At 37.4% G+C, this 22,239-nt stretch overlaps 5 protein-coding genes across 5 annotated transcripts; 2 read left to right on the top strand and 3 right to left on the bottom strand.

Moving 5' to 3' along the window:
- Positions 1-2,292: 2,292 nt before the first annotated feature.
- On the top strand, positions 2,293-3,274 carry LOC113827068 (cuticle protein 6). Its single transcript, XM_070138639.1, has 2 exons — positions 2,293-2,341; positions 2,481-3,274. Exons 1-2 carry the CDS (start codon positions 2,330-2,332, stop codon positions 3,135-3,137), a joined length of 669 nt encoding a protein of 222 aa, XP_069994740.1. The 5' UTR covers positions 2,293-2,329; the 3' UTR covers positions 3,138-3,274.
- Positions 3,275-5,296: 2,022 nt separating this feature from the next.
- On the top strand, positions 5,297-6,136 carry LOC113829886 (cuticle protein 6). Its single transcript, XM_070138623.1, has 2 exons — positions 5,297-5,329; positions 5,462-6,136. The coding sequence occupies exons 1-2, from the start codon at positions 5,318-5,320 to the stop codon at positions 6,134-6,136; spliced, it is 687 nt and encodes a 228-aa protein (XP_069994724.1). The 5' UTR covers positions 5,297-5,317.
- A 2,972-nt stretch (positions 6,137-9,108) lies between these two features.
- Positions 9,109-10,220, bottom strand: LOC113829888 (cuticle protein 6). The gene is made up of 2 exons (XM_027383062.2): positions 10,126-10,220; positions 9,109-9,939 (listed from the first exon to the last, which is right to left on the bottom strand). The coding sequence occupies exons 1-2, from the start codon at positions 10,135-10,137 to the stop codon at positions 9,298-9,300; spliced, it is 654 nt and encodes a 217-aa protein (XP_027238863.1). The 5' UTR covers positions 10,138-10,220; the 3' UTR covers positions 9,109-9,297.
- Positions 10,221-14,522: 4,302 nt separating this feature from the next.
- Positions 14,523-15,848, bottom strand: LOC113829874 (cuticle protein 19.8). The gene is made up of 2 exons (XM_027383049.2): positions 15,809-15,848; positions 14,523-15,598 (listed from the first exon to the last, which is right to left on the bottom strand). Exons 1-2 carry the CDS (start codon positions 15,818-15,820, stop codon positions 14,687-14,689), a joined length of 924 nt encoding a protein of 307 aa, XP_027238850.2. The 5' UTR covers positions 15,821-15,848; the 3' UTR covers positions 14,523-14,686.
- Positions 15,849-18,332: 2,484 nt separating this feature from the next.
- Positions 18,333-19,630, bottom strand: LOC113813093 (cuticle protein 19.8). The gene is made up of 2 exons (XM_027365031.2): positions 19,594-19,630; positions 18,333-19,477 (listed from the first exon to the last, which is right to left on the bottom strand). Exons 1-2 carry the CDS (start codon positions 19,603-19,605, stop codon positions 18,566-18,568), a joined length of 924 nt encoding a protein of 307 aa, XP_027220832.2. The 5' UTR covers positions 19,606-19,630; the 3' UTR covers positions 18,333-18,565.
- Between the last annotated feature and the right edge of the window lie 2,609 nt (positions 19,631-22,239).

Here is a 22,239-nt window from a genome sequence, read left to right as displayed (position 1 = left end):
TAGTAAGATTGAGAGACAACGTTTCCTTGCAAAATTATGATATTGACACCTGTTGGGGACAAAGCCTTACCTGAGCGACAAAATCGATACAGTAGCGTGTCGAACTCTCGCAAGACTAGTCAGTTTCGCTCGAGAGTTAGCGCATTTCTCTTGCCTATAAACAAGCTCTGATGACATTAATGATAAGGAAAATGGATGCGAGTCTAAATATGTTTATTATGATAGTGATAACGGTATCAATAATAATGATAAAAAGGACAGTGATGATATTGATAGTAACGGCAGTGATAATGATTACGAATTATGAAAATAATTGATAATGATAATGCTGCCAATTAATAATAATGATAATAATAATGATAATGAGAGTGATAATAATGATAATGATAATAATGATAATGATAATCATAATGAAAATAATGAGAATAATAACAATACTGATAATCATGGTGATAATCATTATCATAATAAACAACACTGATAATGATTGCATTAATAATAGTGATAATCTTAGCAATGACAATAAAATGACACTGATGATGATAATGACAGGAATGATAGTATAAATAATAATCACACTGGCAATATTTATAAAAATGAAAACACCAATAATAACAACGATAATGTTAATGCTAATGATTGGGATATTGATAATGAAGATAATTATTTCGATAAAAATGAACAAAAACGGTAATAATGATTTTGACTGTTATATTACCATTGTCATTATCATCGTTGTTATTAATATTACCATTTTCATTATTATCATTATCTTCATCATTATTGTTGTTATTACAAACATTACCGTTATCATCATAAGCATCACCATTATTATTGTTACCATTACTATTATCATGATATTGACTTTAATAATGATTATTATCAATATGCAAATAACAGTACAAGAATACTACTACTGATAAGGACGATGATAATAATGCTAATGATAACATCAACGGCGGTATTAATAATGATGAACACATGAAAAAGAACATGATTAACAATCATGATAATGGTAAGGATAATAAAATGATCGTAAAAATGTTGATAACTTCAGTATCAATAACAGTAATAATAGTAATAACGATAGTAGTAATGACAACGATAATACAAATAATGCTACTACTACTATAAATGAAAACAATGATCATATTAATGATAATATTATAGATAATAATAGAAAATAAAAAATAATGATAATAGTAAGAGAAATAAGAGATAATAATAATTCTAAGGATAAAAATAAGATCAATAAAGAATAATGACACCACTAATAATGGTATAATATTGACAACAATAAACAATGGCAACAGTGATATTATTTTTAATAGTAATAGGGATAATGATGATAACAGTAATGATAATGATGGTAATGATAATAACATTGATGGCAATGATAGTTATAATAAGTGATAATGATAATTGCCCCAATAAAAAGAATGTTAATAATGATAATGATAATGATGATAATAATAATCACAAGGTAACATTGATAACATGATTATTCATACAATTGTAGTAATGATAATATCAATAATAATATTGCTACTCTTGATAATGATGAAAATAATTATCATCCACAGTAGCTCCAGCAACACCAATATTAATAACGGTAAAAGTGATGATTTTAACAGTAACTTCAATTGTACAATTATAATTATAAAATGATAGTGGTGATGATTATAATGGTATTAGCAGTAGTAGTAATAATGAAATAAGTTATGCTGATAATTATGATTATAACAATAGTAATGGTAGAAATTGTAGTGCTACTATCACTCAATAATGATTCTACTATTACCACTAGTAACATGAATAATGATAATCATAGCGATGATGACGATTATCATAACATTAACAAAAGTGATAAAAATAGTAATGATTATGATAACAATAAAGATATTCTGAATAATGATGACAAATAAGTTAATTTTCAGAATTTAGGATATAATACTATAGCTATAATCAGATATTCCCTGAATCGCTTTCATTTTTGTTCACCTTTCCATTGCTTGTACATTTTCTTTGGCACCAGTCAGAAGTGGAGATATGACTTTTTCAGGATTTGAATCTGAGAAGACTATAAGAGTGTGGCAATATATGATATAGAATAACTTCTCATATTACTTTATTTGTCTATTTTTGTAAGGGGATGTGAAAACAGCCTCACCCAGGAGCCAAGGCGCTGTACGATACAAAAGATTAGACTGTAGAAAGGAAGGAAAGCCACGCCCCCTTGCCCATTTTCTGAGGTGGTCAAGATGTTCCCAAGGTATTTAAGGCGGCGTCATACCCATGGCCACCAGACAGCTCCTTGACGGTGGCCAACATGAACTCTCTGGTTAGTTTAGGAACCCCAGGTTTCGCTGAGGTTGAACGGAGTCTCTTCTCGTTTTGGTGATTTCAGTCAGGTTTAAAGATGAAATTTTCTCGGTTTCTAATTCAGTGTATTTTCATGTAATGAAAATGATGCATTTCAGACTGTGATTTCGGTGGCGGCTCTCGTGGCTAGCGGCAGCGCCTCCTTGCTTGCGTACAACGGCGTATATGGAGGCCATCACGGCCTTCTTGGCGCCTATCCTTACGCAGGGTATTCTGGTGTGGTGCCCTACGCATACGCAGGTGGCCTTCCCGCAGCTGCTCCTCTCTCCCTCAAAACACCTGTAATCAAGACCTTGGCTCCTACACCTATCTCTTACAACGTAGCTCCTGCACCTGTATCCTACAACGTGGCACCTGCACCTGTTTCCTACAACGTAGTTCCCTTCGCACCTGTAGCACCTGTCCAGTCTCAGTATCACGCTCAGGATGAGATCGGTCAGTACTCCTTCGGTTACGCCGGCGGTCCTTCTTCACGCGCTGAGTCTCGCGATGCCTTCGGTGTTGTCCGTGGATCGTACAACTACGTGGACTCTGAGGGCAAGGTTCAGACTCAGCACTACGTGGCTGACGCCCTTGGCTTCCGTGCGTCCGGCACCAACCTTCCTGTGGCTCCTGACGCCCCTCTGGCCGCCCTCCCCGGCCCCGTCCCCGAACCCGTCCAGGACACTGCTGAGGTAGTCGCCGCCAAGCTCGCCCATTTCCAGGCCTACAACGAAGCCGCCGCCGCCGCCGCTGCCGCCCCAGACACCCGCTAAAGAGTGTTTTAGAAACTGCATCATATCTGTGCGTAGAGCTCTCGCCAGCAGATAACATCAAGACTCTAGTCAGTTTCGATCGAGAGTTGACGAACGTGTATGAGATACCTCTGAATAAAAGTTTCTGTAAGATTTTACTTCCTTCTACATTTCTATACCCAATAATTTCATACCCTTTTTTAATCATGTTCCTAAAGAGGACAATGTTATGCCCATTATTATTTTTTTATCAACCTATTTTAATGCAAGTAAAATCGGGTGTAGTTTGCTCTCCATTTTACACATCAATATATTAACACAATCTTTTCTATGCCGTTCCTTAAACTATGAAATCATTGTACACGAAATTATTATTGCTTTATTTGGGATTTTTAGAACACCGAGGACGAGATATAGTCCCTGTATGAAATATATTTCACTCATTTTGATTATGGTAATGAGTAATGGTGATTGTAATACTGTAAGTCATGTTTAATAATCATATTGATATCAACAATACGCGACCGATGGGGATGATTACTATACCTCTAATAATGAAAATGGTAATAGAAATGGTAATGGCAATAGCAATGCTAATAAACATGGTAATTGATGATATAGATAAATATAATCATAATTTCGTTGAAATAGCTATACACTCGCTTGGTTTCAAATGGCAAGCGTGTCTGATTTTCCCCACGCTCACTTCGTGGGAAGAGCAGCCGCGTACTCTGTCAAGTAAATGAGAATAATTTTTGTATATCAAGATGGCCGTCCCTTCGATTACTATTCCAAGATTTTTTACTGAGGGAGAGAAGTTTGGCAATGCTGATTACGGGTATATAATCTGTAAACGACCTTCTTTTCATTTACAGTTCCAAGAAATCTTAATGAAACAAAGCATCATTACCCAAGTTCAGCAGTGTCAAACTCGAGTCTTTCCTGTGTCATGTTAGTTCAATTCAATCTACGTGTAACAGAAACAACGGAGGTGATTTATGATTTAGTTTAATTTCATTAGTCACAATGAATATTTTTTGGATCAGGGTGTCTATTTATTATTACTTCTAAATTACCCCTTGTGTGCAAGGAAAGGCCGGGGTTACCATCAACTGGCGGAGCGGGATTAGAACGCAGGTCAAGATTGCTGGACGAGAAAAATACCACTGCACTACACAGAGTAGTAGTACATGAAGGGAGATTTTTGTTACTTTAAAAGACATGATTTGGTCTATGTTTTAAGATTCGATTAATAATACAATTTGAGTCGCATCCAATCCACATTAATTGAAAATCGCTTCTAGAATGAGAAGCTTATTTTCTCATATTATTTACACTTAGATGAAGGTATACTTAGACAAACAAGTTCGTTATAGTTTTCTATTCATCCTTCATTGCCTGCATCTTATATGAGTAAATGAATATGCACTTACATAGAAGTACCGATCTCCATTGACATTTGTCATAAAATAGAAAGACAAAAACAAACAGATTGTCCATGTAGTAGGATACTCAGCATATAATGCAGCTAACCTTCAGCCCATTCAAACATATGAAATTTATTATACCTTCTAATCCTTGCCATTGCCTTCTTTCTGGTTTGACTTCCTAATATTTAGATAAATATTACGCGGCAATTGTTTACCAAAGTATCTATTCAAGTGGTTTTGCCATTCAGATTATAAAAATGCCGTAAAACCTGTTTACACGATTATGGAACAAAATGCTCATCCTTGTATTTGTCAGAGATATTTCTCAAATACAAATTCTCAAGAAATATTTTGGGTCATGCAGTTGATCAGATAACCAATTATTCACCATTTTTTTTCAATAGTATTTCTATTTAAATTATCAGTAAACATTTCCTAAATCTTGAATGACTTGATTTTGTGTTTATTTCTCGTTTTCCTGCAATCCTCGAGGGTCACTTTCCCTCCACCATCTGCGGCTCCCAAAACATCCCTTTGAAACCTCTACTTAAGGGCACCTCAAGTTAAACAATAGATGGTCCTATAAGCGATGCATATAACAGTAAATCTCAAAATTCTATCCCGGATTTAGAACATTTTATTTATCGCAACGAAAGGTCGAAAATAGAAAGGAAGGATAGCCACGCCCCTTCCAAAATGGTCATGTTCCCCGGGTATTTAAACCGCAGCCATACCCATGGGCATCAGACAGCTCCTTGGTGGTGGGTCAACATGAATGCTCTGGTGGGTTCAAGGTAGTCCAGGTAGAATATGGGGACTCATATTTTGTTTGTATATTAAGGTTGTTGAATGAAATCTTTGTTTCTGGATTTTCATTACACGATAACGTGCTGTAATGGAAATGTTCCATTTCAGACTGTGATTTCGGTGGTGGCTCTCGTGGCTAGCGGTAGCGCCTCCTTGCTTGCGTACAACGGCGTATATGGAGGCCATCACGGCCTTCTTGGCGCCTATCCTTACGCAGGGTATTCTGGTGTGGTGCCCTACGCATACGCAGGTGGCCTTCCCGCAGCTGCTTCTCTCACCATCAAAACACCTGTAATCAAGACCTTGGCTCCTACACCTATCTCTTACAACGTGGCTCCTGCACCTGTCTCCTACAACGTAGCTCCTGTAGCTGTATCCTACAACTTAGCTCCTTCACCTGTTTCCTACAACGTAGCTCCTGTGGCACCTGTTCAGTCTCAGTATCACGCTCAGGATGAGATCGGTCAGTACTCCTTCGGTTACGCCGGCGGTGCATCTTCACGCGCTGAGTCTCGCGATGCCTTCGGTGTTGTCCGTGGTTCGTACAACTATGTGGACTCTGAGGGCAAGGTTCAGACTCAGCACTACGTGGCTGACGCCCTTGGCTTCCGTGCGTCCGGCACCAACCTTCCTGTGGCTCCTGACGCCCCTCTGGCCGCCCTCCCCGGCCCCGTCTCCGAACCCGTCCAGGACACTGCTGAGGTAGTCGCCGCCAAGCTCGCCCATTTCCAGGCCTACAACGAAGCCGCCGCCGCCGCCGCTGCCGCCCCCGACACCAGCTAGACTTATATATATATATATATATATATATATATATATATATATATAAGAGAAACTTGATATATGTTAATGGTTACATGATATTGTACATACAAAAGATTGTTCATGTCAACCATACCCTCCAATGAAAATAAACATAAAAATGTTATCAATTCGTATCTTTTTACCTCAATTCATATCTATTTCTACACAGATGAACAATTCACATAGCTTTAAGTTAGTACACTTATGTAACAAAAAGGAATCCAAGTTACGGTCAAGTTTTCGAACGTTTTCCCGAATAGCCTCATCGCCGGTAGCCTTCGTGCACCTCGTACTGGTTTCTTATTGTAACTTATTCGCTTTAGCTTATGAAATGGGCTTTCCTTTCGTTCAATGCATTTTGCTTACACTCAAGATTATACCTTATGCTACTTGCGTGTCATACGACTGTTACGCACATTTGCAGGAATGATACATAACATAGGAAGATAGATCTAAAGCTTTTTAAACTTCTAAGACAACTTGTCATATAGAATATGAATATTGAGTGGCAATTCATCACTAATAAGAAAACTAAAATGACAATGCGATGGACTGAGTATCCATCTTAATATAGAAAAGGATGTCAGTACAGAAAGGGTCAGAGCAAATAGCCCTTGCAGTTCTGTTTGCAGGTCACATGCGTTAGGTTCCTTTGTAAAGTTCAGGGGCCGGATTTACTAACGTCTTACGATATCGTAAATGGTCTGTTTATATCGTAAAACAAGTTACTCTCTCGTTTCTCGCAACGAGCGTATTTTCAAAACACTCCCGAGGTCGTAAACACATCTCCGTATGAGAGACATTTACGGGAGCCCGAAACCTCTCGTGACGCTTATCGTAGCGACCCTCCTCAGCTCATATTAGCTTCATAAATACCTTTAGGAGTGTGTAAATGTCACTTTGTCATGTGGAAATTAATTAATGTGCAAGAGCAACCATTGAGGATGCATAATAACAGAAAAAGACAATATGACTAATGTAAATAAGGATTGGCCTTTGCCAGTGCATAGAGATGCGGAAACACTTGATGCAAACCACTCAGCAAGTTTAATTTATCATGAATTAAAGGATCTCTAACACATCTTCAAATACGAAATCTGAATGAAAATGCATAATTCCATCATTATGACTATTTTCCTCTATAGCAACAAAACATAATAAATATTTAATAACAAATGTTACCAATATACAAACACACCTCTTAACAGCCTAATATAAAATTACATTTAGCATTGGATCCATTTCTTTATGAATAATGATTAAGATGAATGTTTTACCGGATTGTAACAAATTTCTATCATAATATCTTATGAAAATATAACGAAATGCTTGATTTTTTTTTGTGAGACATAGATATGAATATATATGTGTGTGTGATCACTTTCCCTCTACATATGTCTCTCTCTCTCTCTCTCTCTCTCTCTCTCTCTCTCTCTCTCTCTCTCTCTCTCTCTCTATATATATATATATATATATATATATATATATGTATATATATATATATATATATATATATATATATATATATATATATATACTTTATTCATACATGCATATATACATACAATTCTATATATACAAAAATATATACATGTATATGTATGTATATATATATATATATATATATATATATATATATATATATATATATATATATATTATGCATATATATATATATGTGTGTGTGTGTGTGTGTGTGTGTGTGTGTGTTTGTGTGCGTGTGTGCATATATACATACATACATACACACACACACACACACACACACACATATATATATATATATATATATATATATATATATATATATATATGCATATATATATATATATATATATATATATATATATGTATGTATATATATAATATATATGCATATATAGATTAATAGATATATGTATATATGTGAATTTTTGTATGTATAATGTATATACATACATGCATATACATACAAATATATGTTTATGAATATATATATATATATATATATATATATATATATATATATATATATATATATATATAGAAAGAGAGAGAGAGAGAGAGAGAGAGATGGGTATAGCCTTAGCTATATATATATATATATATATATATATATATATATATATATATATATATATATATATATATATATGTAAAGTATCAGAATTTATAAGTCTATTTATAAAGGTGGTAATGATCAATAAAAGGTGATGATTCACCAGGTGGTGATATAGAAACTGTCTTAAGTAAAACTCATTAGTGTTGCCTCAGTTCAGCGGATAACGCTCTCTGATTGGTCGATTTTTTCCGAGCTAACGCTGATTGGTCGATCCATCCGTTCTTTTAGGAAATAAAGCCCTACGACACCTAGCGATAGAAAATTCGGTCGTTACGGTTACGAGACCCCTGCGCTCTCGTTGTTTGGCATTTGAAAATAGGCCGTGAAGTCGCTAGTTGAGAAATCGTTGATAGTTCTCGTAACTGTGACGAGAGATAGCGTTTACGAGAGAGTTTAGTAAATCCGGCCCCTGATTGGGTTCACGACCGGGCGCCAATGAATTGTTACTGATGATCTTTGATTAGGGTTGGTGTACTTCTAAACTAGTTACAGGTCTCATTCAATGCAAATTCTATCCATTTAGGGTAATGTTCACGTCTTTTCAATAATAATAATAATAATAATAATAATAATCATATAATCCCAATACAATCAAAATCGACTTAATTTTTATTCTGATAGTTATGGAAGGTTAGATATAGTGTTGAGTAAAATCAAGATATTAGGATTTTTTTTTCTGAAGGTGTAGGCCTACATGAGTTTTAAACATTTCCATTACATATTCACATGTTATATAAAGATCAAATCCTTCATTATATATGATTTTTGCTTGCTTATATTTGTCATATAACTCATCATTGATTACCCTTTGCCTGGTTCAAACAAATGAAAACTCAAAGTACAAATATTATTTATTCTTTTGGACTTTAATAAAGCTCTTCTTTTCATGGAAAGGAATGCGCTCCTTACATATGTACAAGTTATGGTGGTCAACACACGGTCCAAAGCAAGGTCTCGGATGTTGGCGAACTTGGTCTCGAGTGCTCTACACACCATGTACTGTAGAACATATCACTGTGTTTTCTCCAGTTCAGAATTCTTACTGGGTGTCGGGGGCAGCAGCAGCGGCGGCGGCGGCTTCGTCGTAGGCCTGTTGATGGGCAACCTTGGCGGCGGCTACCTCAGGGGTGTCCTGGACGGGTTCGGGGATGGGGCCGGGAAGGGCGGCCAGAGGGGCGGCCTCGGGGGCGTCGGGAGCAACGGGAAGGTTGGTACCGGACACGCGGAAGCCAAGGGCGTCGGCGACGTAGTGCTGAGTCTGAACCTTTCCCTCAGAGTCCACGTAGTTGTATGAACCACGGACAACACCGAAGGCGTCGCGAGACTCAGCGCGTGAAGAAGGACCGCCGGCGTAACCGAAGGAGTACTGACCGATCTCATCCTGAGCGTGGTACTGAGACTGGATAGGTGCTACAGGTGCGAAGGGAGCTACGTTGTAAGCAAGAGGAGCGGCAGCGACGTTGTATGTGACAGGTGCAGGAGCGACGGTCTTAACTACAGGTGTTTTGAGGGTGAGAGGAGCAGCTGCAGGAAGGACACCTGCATATGAGTAAGGGTGCAGACCAGAATATCCTGCATAAGGGTAGGCGCCAAGAAGGCCGTGGTAGCCTCCATATACGCCGTTATAAGGAATCACAGCAGCACTGCCGCTTGCCACAAGGGCCGCCACGGAAATCACAGTCTGAAAAGAAGCATTTGTTACCGGAGACTAACCAAGCAATATATATATATATATATATATATATATATATATATATATATATATATATATATATATATAATGTGTGTGTGGGCGAGTGTTTGTATGCACGCATATATGTATATAATCACGGAAAGAGTAGAACCTAGCCTCTGTTGTAGTACTCACCAGAGCGTTCATGTTGACCCACCGTCGATGAGGAGCTGTCTGCCGGGTATGGCCGAGACAGCCCCTTATATACTGCAGGAAGTCGCCTTGACCCTCGGCTTAACACTGGCGCGGAGGGCGTGGCTCGATAGGCCCGCCGTTGCCGCTCCGTTTGTATGGCTGTGATTCCCTAGTTCCGGGGTGAGAGGAGACGAGTAGAGACGGGGAATAGTTTATATGAATTTATCATACATCATGCGTAAAATAGGAGATACCGAGTGAGTTGTTTTAAGTACATGAATTATTACGGAAATAAACTTCACAGTAGAAATGGTAATAAGATTATGCTGTTATGATATGACGCAGCGTTTTATATTCATTGCACAAATAATAGTAATGATAATAAAAAATGAACGTACTTATGAATTATTAAATTTTTCCATTCATAAATACAGTTAATACTTTCCAACGTGCTTCAATGCTATAGATACTCAAGAATGTGGGCGAGAGATACCTTGAGGCGCTTACCTGTGGCGAAGGCTTTCATTTGTCCTTTGTACACCTGGAACACCCGAATGAGACAATCACTGGATAATGGTTGAAAATTATTCATTTATTTATTTGTTTATCGTTTTATCTGATTTATGAACGTGTTTGTCAGTGATACACACTAATGCTTTCAGGTGGCCTTGGTAAACCAGATGCAGCATGTTGATCTTGTTATTTAAGTTATCGTTGCCAGTGTCATTATCGCTACTAGTTTGTTATATCTCATTATTATTGTCGTTCTTGCTGTTAGCATTGATTTATTGCCATTATCTTTACTATTATTACTATACAAATAATTGTCATCATTGTTATCATTACTATCATTATTGTTGATAATATTGATATCTTTTTCATGATTATTGTTTATAGCATTAATATAATCATTATTATTACCGTTGATATCATTGTTGTCTTTATCATTAGTATTATACATTATAGTCAGTATTATATAACTATCCTTATCATCGCTATTTTCATTATCATCATTATCTTTATTGTTATTACTGTGATAATGATTATTGTTACTACTATTACTGCTGTGATTATTATATCTAACGCTATCATCCTCATTACTATCATTTTTGTTGTCATTATGATTATTTCCGTTATAATAATTATTACTATTTTGATTATCATTATGATTATCATTATTATTATCAGTATTATCATTTTCGTTCTTTCTTGTTATCATTATGATTGTGATTATCTTTACCATTATTATTTTCATTATAATCATTGCTACTGCTGCTGCTGTTATTATCAGTATTACTTATCATCATTATCATTATTATCACTGTTATTATTATTGTTATTATTATCATTATCCTGATAAATACTATCATAGACTCTTATCATCGCTCCCAAATCTTTAAATTCACTCCTCCCTCCACTTTAAGCCCCATATTAGCTCCCTCCCATTTCCCTTATCCTCTCCCCTCCCTCCCTCATTTCCCTTTACTCCCTGAGCACCCCCTCTCTTCCCCCTTATACTTACCTCTTTTCTCTTCATGTCCTCTCCGCTTCTTCCTTTCGCTTTCCCCATCTCCCTCTCCTGTTTAAGATCCTTTCCCCCTTAAGCCTCTTTCCCCTTCATTTCTTCTCCACTTTCCCATTCCCCTTCCCTCATTATCTTCCTTCTTACCCCCCCCACCCACCCCCGTGTAAATTCTTGACGGTCTAATTCAGTGCAGTACACTTGCCTCGGAGACGAATGGCAATGATGATAACAACAGTAATGCTGATAATGATTATGATTAATAGAGCTAGATTAAGACAGATTCGTAATGTCATGCATTTATGTGCGCGTGTGTTTGTATGTATGCGTTTGTCATTCTTTACATGTCATCCCGTTTTACATGAAAAGCAGCGACTTCAACTCCGCAGTCACGCAGAATAGACGAAATACCAGTAGAATTAGATAATAGATTATGATCATTACTGCCATCATCTTTATTGCTGTTGGTATTGTTATTAGTGCTATGATTATCATAATTCTATTATCATTATTATCAATATCATTATTATTGTTTTATAATCATTATCATTATTATTGTTTTATAATCATTATCATTATTATCGTTAACATTATCATTATATTGCTATCAATATCATTATAACTTAAATTATTAGAATATAATGATTATCACTGCTATTGCCATTTTTCTCACTATAATCATTATCATTACGATTAATATCAATATCATCACAACCATTATATTACCATTAATATTATTTTACCATAATTACCATCATCATCCTGTTTCTCACGAGAGCAAGAGCGACAAACGTGATAACAGGTGTTTTGCGTACGAGTAAGGATGCAGATATGAATAACCTAGAATAAATAGAATCAAGGAGGCCGTGGTAGCTTCCATATACGGTGTCGTGCGCAAGCCGAGAAACGCTGCCACGACCCACGAGGACCACCACAGAAATCGTCATCTGAAGATTACTTCAAAGAGTGAACATTATTTAAAACAACTAAACTAGACAAGCTTGAATAATTCGACCCCAGCGAAATCGAGCTTCCCTAGACAGAGTGTTCATGCGGTCCCACCATCCAGGCGCTGTCTTGGGGCACTGACTGTCCTCGCCCCTTGAAGACGTCGGTTAGCGTCTTGACCATTAGCGCCGAGTAGCGGCGTCGAGGGCGGGGCTTTCCCTTTCTTTCGCATCCTGATCCCTCCTCCTGATACATCCTGATACAGTTTTGTAGGTCCGGGATGAAGCTGGGTTTAACGGCTATATATAAACGTTAAACACGCATAAGTAGGGGGTGGGTATGTGTATGTGTGTATTTGTGTGTATCTATATGTGCACACAGATATTTAGGTTTTTATATATATGTCTGATCGTCTGATATTCAATGATACAAATATAAAGATATATGGTACTATACAATTTATCTGCTGACATCAAAGTTAAAAAATAGCCCATGATAGGAAAGTCGCTTTTCACCAGCACTAAACCCCAGATGGTAATGGTAATAACATTAATGATAATATAATACTATTACTACTAATAATTACAACTATAATTATGATAAAACATTGACAATAATTATACTAACTACATCAACAATAACAATGATAATGATAAACATGATAACTACAAATATTAACACTGATAATAATGAAACTTATGATAATGATTATGATGCTGATGTCGCAGATGATTTATCAGCAATATTAGAGGTAGAATATTTTTGAAAACGGTGATAGTGATAATGATAATGGTATTGGTAATTATGATAAAGAATTTATTTTAAAACTGATAGAATAACATCACAAACAAGAGTAGTTACTACAGTAATCAATATAACAGTATTAAGGCCAATACTAGCAATGGTAGAATAATCATAAGAAAGATACATTACTCTTTGAGAACACAGTACACCCGGTAAAAAAAACTTCTTCAAAGCCAAATAAAAGTATAGTGGCACATGCAGTTGACCATAACCAAAATTACATCATATGATGTGGTATATTAATTGATTGTAAGAAAGTAATTTAAGGGTAGCGTATTTATAGCTTTAATAAGAGTGCAGTGTTGGGCATATGTTGACTTGCAGTGAAGTATCTTAGATCTGCTATTAGCACCTCATGCCCTGATATTCAGAATGATAACGATAATAAAGATTTTGATAATTATAATAATGATGGTAATATGATCTTCAAAATGGCCATAATCCGATCTTGATTATTCAAAATCTATTGGCCTTGTGCCGTAGAATTCCTTGCTGTAAATCAGTACATGGCTGATGTTGGGATTCTGTTAGAAGCTCCAAAATCTGGGCACTATTTTTACCAATTGCCAAATCTCCCAACGGTATAACGTCGTCTGTTTATTCATATATTCATCTATTTGTTATGGTATAATACGTTTGAAAATAGAGATGTATATTGATGCATTTTGAGTTGTAATTCGAAAGTGTTTCCGGCATTTGATTATGCTGCTCATACATTACTGTGGCTGTTCCAGACTTGGTGGAAGAATTAATGCTTTTGTAACTTACTACACTTCTGTTGGTCTGCTTGATAAATAAGAAGGCCAGCATCTTTGGGATGTATCTCTGATACCATATCGTTTAGGATTTCAAAGGGAGATGTCTGAGATGCTTACGTGTAGCCGTTCATATGTATGTGTATATATGAATATATATATATGTATATATATATATATATATATATATATATATATATATATACAGACAAACATGTCTGGTTGCGTGTGCGTACGTGTGCGTGCATTGTATATATAAGCACATACATATATACTTATACATGCAAATATGCGCACATATATATTCTTCCCAAACGTTATTTTAGAGCAACAGTTATCAAGCTATTGTTAGTTTTGTAAACAGTAGATATCTTTATCATTTGTTTATTTGAGAAACACAATTTGATTATTTTATAGACGCTCTTTGTACAGATAATGAGGTGTGTCAACATTCAACCCCAGCCTCCTCTTAAAATGCAGAAAGGGGCAAGGGCGACGCTCTACACACCTCACGTGACTGGATTCCCGCCACTCAGTTGAGCACGCGGTAGGAGGTGGCGTGGGCGGGGTTGTGGACCACACGGAGGAGCTCGGCGTCACGGAGGGCGGGTCCGGCGGCGGCGGCGTAGGTGGTGGGGACGTGGGCGGCGTTGTAGGTAGTGAGGGCGGGATGGGCGGCAGTATAGTGAAGAGGAGAAGCATAGGCTGTTGGGTGGGCGTAGTGGAGGGGAGCGGAGAATCCGTAGGAGAAACGAAGAGGAGAGTAGACGCCAAGACCGGGAGCCGCAAGCACGGAGCGCTTCTTGCGGGTGTCTGGGGCGGCAGCGGCAGCGGCTGCGGCTTCGTCATATGCCTGTTGGTGGGCGGCCTTAGCGGCGGCTACCTCTGGGGTGTCCTGGACGGGTTCGGGAAGGGGACCGGGAAGGGCGGCCAGAGGAGCAGCTACAGGAGCGTCGGGAGCCACTGGCAGGTTGGTGCCGGACACACGGAATCCAAGGGCGTCGGCGACGTAGTGCTGAGTCTGAACCTTTCCCTCAGAGTCCACGTAGTTGTATGAACCACGGACAACACCGAAGGCGTCGCGAGACTCAGCGCGTGAAGAAGGACCGCCGGCGTAACCGAAGGAGTACTGACCGATCTCATCCTGAGCGTGGTACTGAGACTGGATAGGTGCTACAGGTGCGAAGGGAGCTACGTTGTAAGCAAGAGGAGCGGCAGCGACGTTGTATGTGACAGGTGCAGGAGCGACGGTCTTAACTACAGGTGTTTTAAGGGAGAGAGGAGCAGCTGCAGGAAGGACACCTGCGTATGAGTAAGGGTGCAGACCAGAATATCCTACATAAGGATAGGCGCCAAGAAGGCCGTGATGGCCTCCATATACGCCGTTGTACGCAAGCAAGGAGGCGCTACCGCTAGCCACGAGGGCCGCCACGGAAATCACAGTCTGAAAAAAAAAAAAAAAAAAATACAATTTAGTATTCGTGTAATTCCTCATTGGAATTGTTTTACACACACACACACACACACACACACACACACACACACACACACACATATATATATATATATATATATATATATATATATATATATATATATATATATATATATATATATATATATATGAGCTTAGGTGTATCAGCGCTGCACTTACCAGAGCGTTCATATTGACCCACCGACGAGGAGCTGTCTGACGAAAATGACCGTAGTTGTTCCTTTTATAGCCGAAGCCTCCATGACCGCCATCCAGGGAGACCACATGGGCGGGGCCTCGTCCTTTCTCCACATCCGGGTGTTTATAGCCCGGTGCCTAAAGGCATAGCATGGACGGGATAAATGATGTACAGTTCAAGAAAGATCTTTACACACATGTTTATATGTATTTAGTTATACACATACACATGAATATGTACCTATAGCCTCAGCCATTTCGGTGCGGATACTTGATGGGGGAAATTTTAGTCGTGGCGCTGCAAAAATCTAGTAAGAACATTCAAACATGGCCTTAGTAACAGAAACACGGAAGCCTATTGAAGCATTTTTTTCTATACATATGTATATATATATATATATATATATATATATATATATATATATATATATACGAATACACATATGAATATGTGTACATATTTGTGTGTATGTTTGTTGTGTGCATTCAATATCTTTTCTTTTACCTAAATGCTATTATTTGCAGTCACAGTGGAATTTTCTGATACAAGGGATTTCATCCAAAGCTCTCACACATACAAACATGCATAAACTCATACACATACGCATATATTTTCTATTGTGTGAATCGTATTCCCATCAATATTTAACAATATTTACGTTTCACGATTTGACATGTAGCAATGTATTTTTTGTCGCGTTGACATTCCTCCTGATTGTAAGAATAATAAAGGAGTTATATCTTTAACTTCATTACAATAATAGACATTTAAGACAATAATTACAATAATGCATTAGAAATTATTACCCATTTTTGTACTTCCCCATTATCAAGGCTTACTTTCATAACCATAGTTAGAATAGAAACGCATAAACGCATTATCATAAATCTGTATAGATACACATACACACGTATACATACATATATATATATATATATATATATATATATATATATATATATACATATATTAAGTATATATATATTGTGAAAGAATTTTATGTAACGGAGATAACCGTATAGATGATTTATAAAAAGAATAACATGATTGTTGAGTGGGATTTGATATATTGATTTCATGCGAATCTTTCTTCTTGCAAAGTGAATTACAAAATATATTCTTTTTCTAAATTATGTCGAGGTGAAAGTGAACTTCACAACATGGTAGTGGTGACGATTACGGTTTGACAGGTTGATGAACATTATATAATGTTTATATAATATACTATAGTACATTTTTAATATTCATCCTGTCAGTATCAGCCTTTCAAGTCTAGCTCCGTTTCGGAAATGAAGCATGAAAAAGAGATAAAGAGCGAAAGAAAGAAAAAGAAGAAAAACAGGAAGGAAGAAAGAAGAAATGAAGAAAAAAAAGAAAAGGAATAAAGAAAAAAAAGAAAAGAAGGAAAGAAAAGAAAAAAGAAGGAAAAGAAGAAAAAAGAAATAAAGAAAACAAAGAAAAGAAAAGAAAAGAGAAAGAGACAAGAAGACGAGAAAAAAAAGAAAAGAAAAGAGAGAGAGAATACGCAAAAGGAGAAATAAAGGCGAAGGATGAAGAAACCAGAGCACAGATGCGCTGCGTGAGAACGAATAATACCGTGCGCTTTTTTCTGCCATTTGGTCATCAATGCACCGTTTCTGACACCCAATATTTCCTCCTACTTTGTATTAATCTATTTTCATCCCTTTGGATTTTGAACCGTATTCGTTACGTGGACCTTGGTGAATATAAGATTAATCACTGTTATGGAGATGGACATATAACAGATTGCAGTTACCACACTTTCCTATCGGCAATAATAATCAAGAATCACGCAGATGTGTATTCACATAAATATGTAGATGAGTAGAGTCCATTTATACATGTAACCCTACACACACGCACAGACATATATATATATATATATATATATATATATATATATATATATATATATGTGTGTGTGTGTGTGTGTGTGTGTAACATATATACATGTGTGTACATGTATATGTATATGCATATATAGATATACTTATATTATGTAGGAATATGTTTAATAAATACAGATATATGCATATATATAAACATATTCATGTATATATATGTACATGCATTCATATATGTGTTTAAGTATGTATATATATGTATGTGTATATATCAATATATGTATATATATATGCATATGCACATATATATTATATATGCACACATACAGATACACACACACACATGCATATATACATATATATGTATGTATGTATACACATATACACACGTATATATATATATATATATATATATATATATATATATATATATACATGTATATTTATATATATATACATATTTATGTATATTCATATATATACATATTTATGTATAATCATATATATACATAAATATATACACGCATGCATATGTATATATATATATATACACATATGTATAAATATATTTATACTCGTACTGACTATTAATCATTTACCAGGACAATCATTGATAGGTTAAGGTAAATCATTGACAAGATTATTTTCTTTCATATATTTTCAAAAGATAGAGTATTTCATTGTTTTGCTAACATGACTATGCTTTTCAAGTGTGAACACAAGGCATGGCAGGTGTCAACACTTCACCCGAGACATCCCAAATCTATGATCAAGCTTTCCGCTTCCTTTATGTGAAAGTCAAGCGAATGTTCGGGCAAGTGCTCTACACACCAGGTCCACACAAGCGACTGTGAGTGAAGGAGCTCGTGGCACTCAGTTGAGCACGCGGTAGGAGGTGGCGTGGCTGGGGTTGTGGACCACACGGAGGAGCTCGGCGTCACGGAGGGCGGGTCCGGCGGCGGCGGCGTAGGTGGTGGGGACGTGGGCGGCGTTGTAGGTGGTGAGGGCGGGATGGGCGGCAGTGTAGTGAAGAGGAGAAGCATAGGCTGTTGGGTGGGCGTAGTGGAGGGGAGCGGAGAATCCGTAGGAGAAACGGAGAGGAGAGTAGACGCCAAGACCGGGAGCCGCAAGGACGGAGCGCTTCTTGCGGGTGTCTGGGGCGGCAGCGGCAGCGGCTGCGGCTTCGTCATAGGCCTGTTGGTGGGCGGCCTTAGCGGCTGCTACCTCTGGGGTGTCCTGGACGGGTTCGGGAAGGGGACCGGGAAGGGCGGCCAGAGGGGCAGTTACAGGGGCGTCGGGAGCCACTGGCAGGTTGGTGCCGGACACACGGAATCCAAGGGCGTCGGCGACGTAGTGCTGAGTCTGAACCTTTCCCTCAGAGTCCACGTAGTTGTATGAACCACGGACAACACCGAAGGCGTCGCGAGACTCAGCGCGTGAAGAAGGACCGCCGGCGTAACCGAAGGAGTACTGACCGATCTCATCCTGAGCGTGGTACTGAGACTGGATAGGTGCTACAGGTGCGAAGGGAGCTACGTTGTAAGCAAGAGGAGCGGCAGCGACGTTGTATGTGATAGGTGCAGGAGCGACGGTCTTAACTACAGGTGTTTTGAGGGTGATAGGAGCAGCTGCAGGAAGGACACCTGCGTATGAGTAAGGGTGCAGACCAGAATATCCTGCATAAGGATAGGCGCCAAGAAGGCCGTGATGGCCTCCATATACGCCGTTGTACGCAAGCAAGGAGGCGCTACCGCTAGCCACGAGGGCCGCCACCAAAATCACAGTCTGGAAGGAAACAATCTTTGGTCAGAAACACACTTTTGACGTATTCGTCTCACTAGCCTCATGATTATAAAATCACACAAAATTATGCATTACAAAATCCACTGTTTGGCGCTTACCAGAGCATTCATGTTGACCCACCGTCGAGGAGCTGTCTGTCGGGAAAAGCGGCAGCCGTCCCTTATATACCTGTGGGAGTCCAGACCATCAGCTGATGGCGATGGGATGGGCGGGGCACTACCTTTCAAGTTCGAGTATACCCATTGGCGGAAATCTAGATATATATTTTTTAATCTTTTTGCCTTCATTTTAGCCATGAGAGACTCATGAATGGTAGATATGATACCATAAGCCCAAAAGGCATCATGAGGACGGGCAAATAAAGGAAAAAGAAGAAAAGAAAGAAGAAAAAAATGAAGGACAAAATAAACAAACAGACTGGGGCGAGGTGCTCATTGAGAAAGTAAGAGTCCCCTGCCTGAATATTTCAAGGTCTAACAATACCATAGTCATTTCACATTCTGTTGGTTGCTGGGTTATTATTATTTTTTAATAACTGACTTTAAGAATTATAAAAGAATATTGAGAGCGTTAGACGAAACCGCAAATAAAGCAAACAAGAAAATTATTTACTATAGTTGTTTCAGATTCTTATGCCATATTATGACTAGCTTTCTATCTTTGAAAATACGCGCATAACCTTACAATAATTAATTAAACATATACAAAAATGAATCAGAAGCTTGCAAGAGAGATAAATGCTATATGAAATGGGTTTTCGTCAAACAGTGAAAACTATCATTGGAAAATAAAAATGAGAACAATACCCCGATGAAAATATTAAAATGTCATATTGAGATGGACCGCTACTTCAACATTCTTAAAAAGAATATATAAATATATTCTGCTACTTCAAAACTCGTAAAAAATATCACATGTATATATATTCTGCTACTTCAACATTCTTATAAAGAATATATATGTATATTCAGCTACCTAAATATTTTTAAAAAGAATATATACATACACATATATACATAGTACAGTATGCATATATATAATCATAGTACATCAGGTTAGTTGTAGAAAAGTCAGAACCAATTTTTTAGAAAATAAAAGTCTACTGATTTTAACGAAAAAATAACAAGCAGCTAACCACGAATCACTAACCATTATTGGCTGAACTCCATTTGCTTCAACCACTGTATCAAAACAGGTAGAATATAATAATTGATTTCATGAAATAGATAAAATTTAAAAATCAAGAGCTTTCGACGTGTTATAGGTTAATAGATGAAAAAATGTATATAATTGTTTTTATTTTCTTTTATCTATGATGAAATTATTAAATTTGTTTACCCAAGCAAGCGCTCATCAGCACCGCCCTTCTGAAATCCATTAATACATTTTGCGAGGGAACACTGCTAAGACCCCAACAGCTGGTCTAATACAAAGTCAGTTGTCAAAACCTCAAAATTCTTGCCCATCACGTAATTCGTTCATATTTTAGTATATTCCATATTTTTTATGAACACATATAACTATACGTATGTGAATATGTACACTTGTCTATTTGTCTATTTACCTAACCTACCTATCTATATTTCTATTTCTTTGTCTATTTATTTGACTATCTTCCTACTTGTCTATTTGTTTCTCTATCCCTATCTTTTATATATTGCTTATCTATCTTTGTAAATGCTTGTAATATATATCTATATTCTATATTTCGCTTATTCTTCTTTCTATTTTCAAAGTAAGTTTGCATCGCTTATTGTTCTTGAGAAGAAAATTAAGATTCTTTTACTTTTTATCGTCGTTGTTCGCGTGAAAACTGTTTTTTTTTTCACCGTTATTTATCTAACGTTATCTTCTATGCTTAAAATAGTCTACACTCAAGCTACTTTACTTCTAGGTTTTACTACGGAGATTTTCGTATGGTAAAGCTTTCTTTGCCTGATTATGAAGATGAATGAATAATCATATGACAAAAGGAAGGTATATCCCAAACGAGAAAATAACATCACATTATTGAGAACTCGGATCTGTGGCACCATTTCTTAGCGAGAAGAAAAAAAGAATCCAAACCGACAAAAACTTTGCCATTGGTCTAAATTTTCTTTATAGCATTTACCTCCTGCTCTTTTATTATTCTCTTGTTTTATGCTTCTTTAGAACGGTGATTCTCCGCCAAGGTAACGCAGACCATTGCATTGGGCTCCGGAATGAAAGGTGCTATTGCTACAATAGTAACATAAGCGATTCGGACGAGTGAGAGTATCATGCAGTTGGCTTTGACTGCTGTGCGGCATTTCGCTTATGACACACACACACACATACATATATGTGCATATATATGTATGTGTGTGTGTGTATGCATATGTATGTATATGCATACATGGACATATGTATACATATATACATATATACATGCATATACATGTAGTTATGAATATACATACATATATATCTATATGTCTATATCTACCTATCTATATATATATACGCTCTTTGCGTCAGGATGATAGGTTGCCTCTACTATCGAGGGAACTGGGGAGGCTGAGAGTTGGGGTGGCTGCTCTCTCTGAGGTGAGAAGACCTTGCAGCGGCATGATCAGTGTAGGTAGCTACTACTGGTCAGGCGGCAGCAATGGTCACCATCTTCAGGGAGTAGCCGTAGCTATCTCCAGTAGGCTCCAGCCCTCGGTGATAGTGGTTACTCCAGTCGTTGAGCGTATAATGGTATTGAGACTGAAGCTAATATG

The sequence above is a fragment of the Penaeus vannamei genome, chromosome 3 (genome assembly GCF_042767895.1).
Source record: "Penaeus vannamei isolate JL-2024 chromosome 3, ASM4276789v1, whole genome shotgun sequence".
Lineage (NCBI taxonomy): Eukaryota > Metazoa > Arthropoda > Malacostraca > Decapoda > Penaeidae > Penaeus > Penaeus vannamei.
Note: the sequence above shows the minus strand (reverse complement) of the source record. Positions and strands in the feature narration are given on the sequence as shown.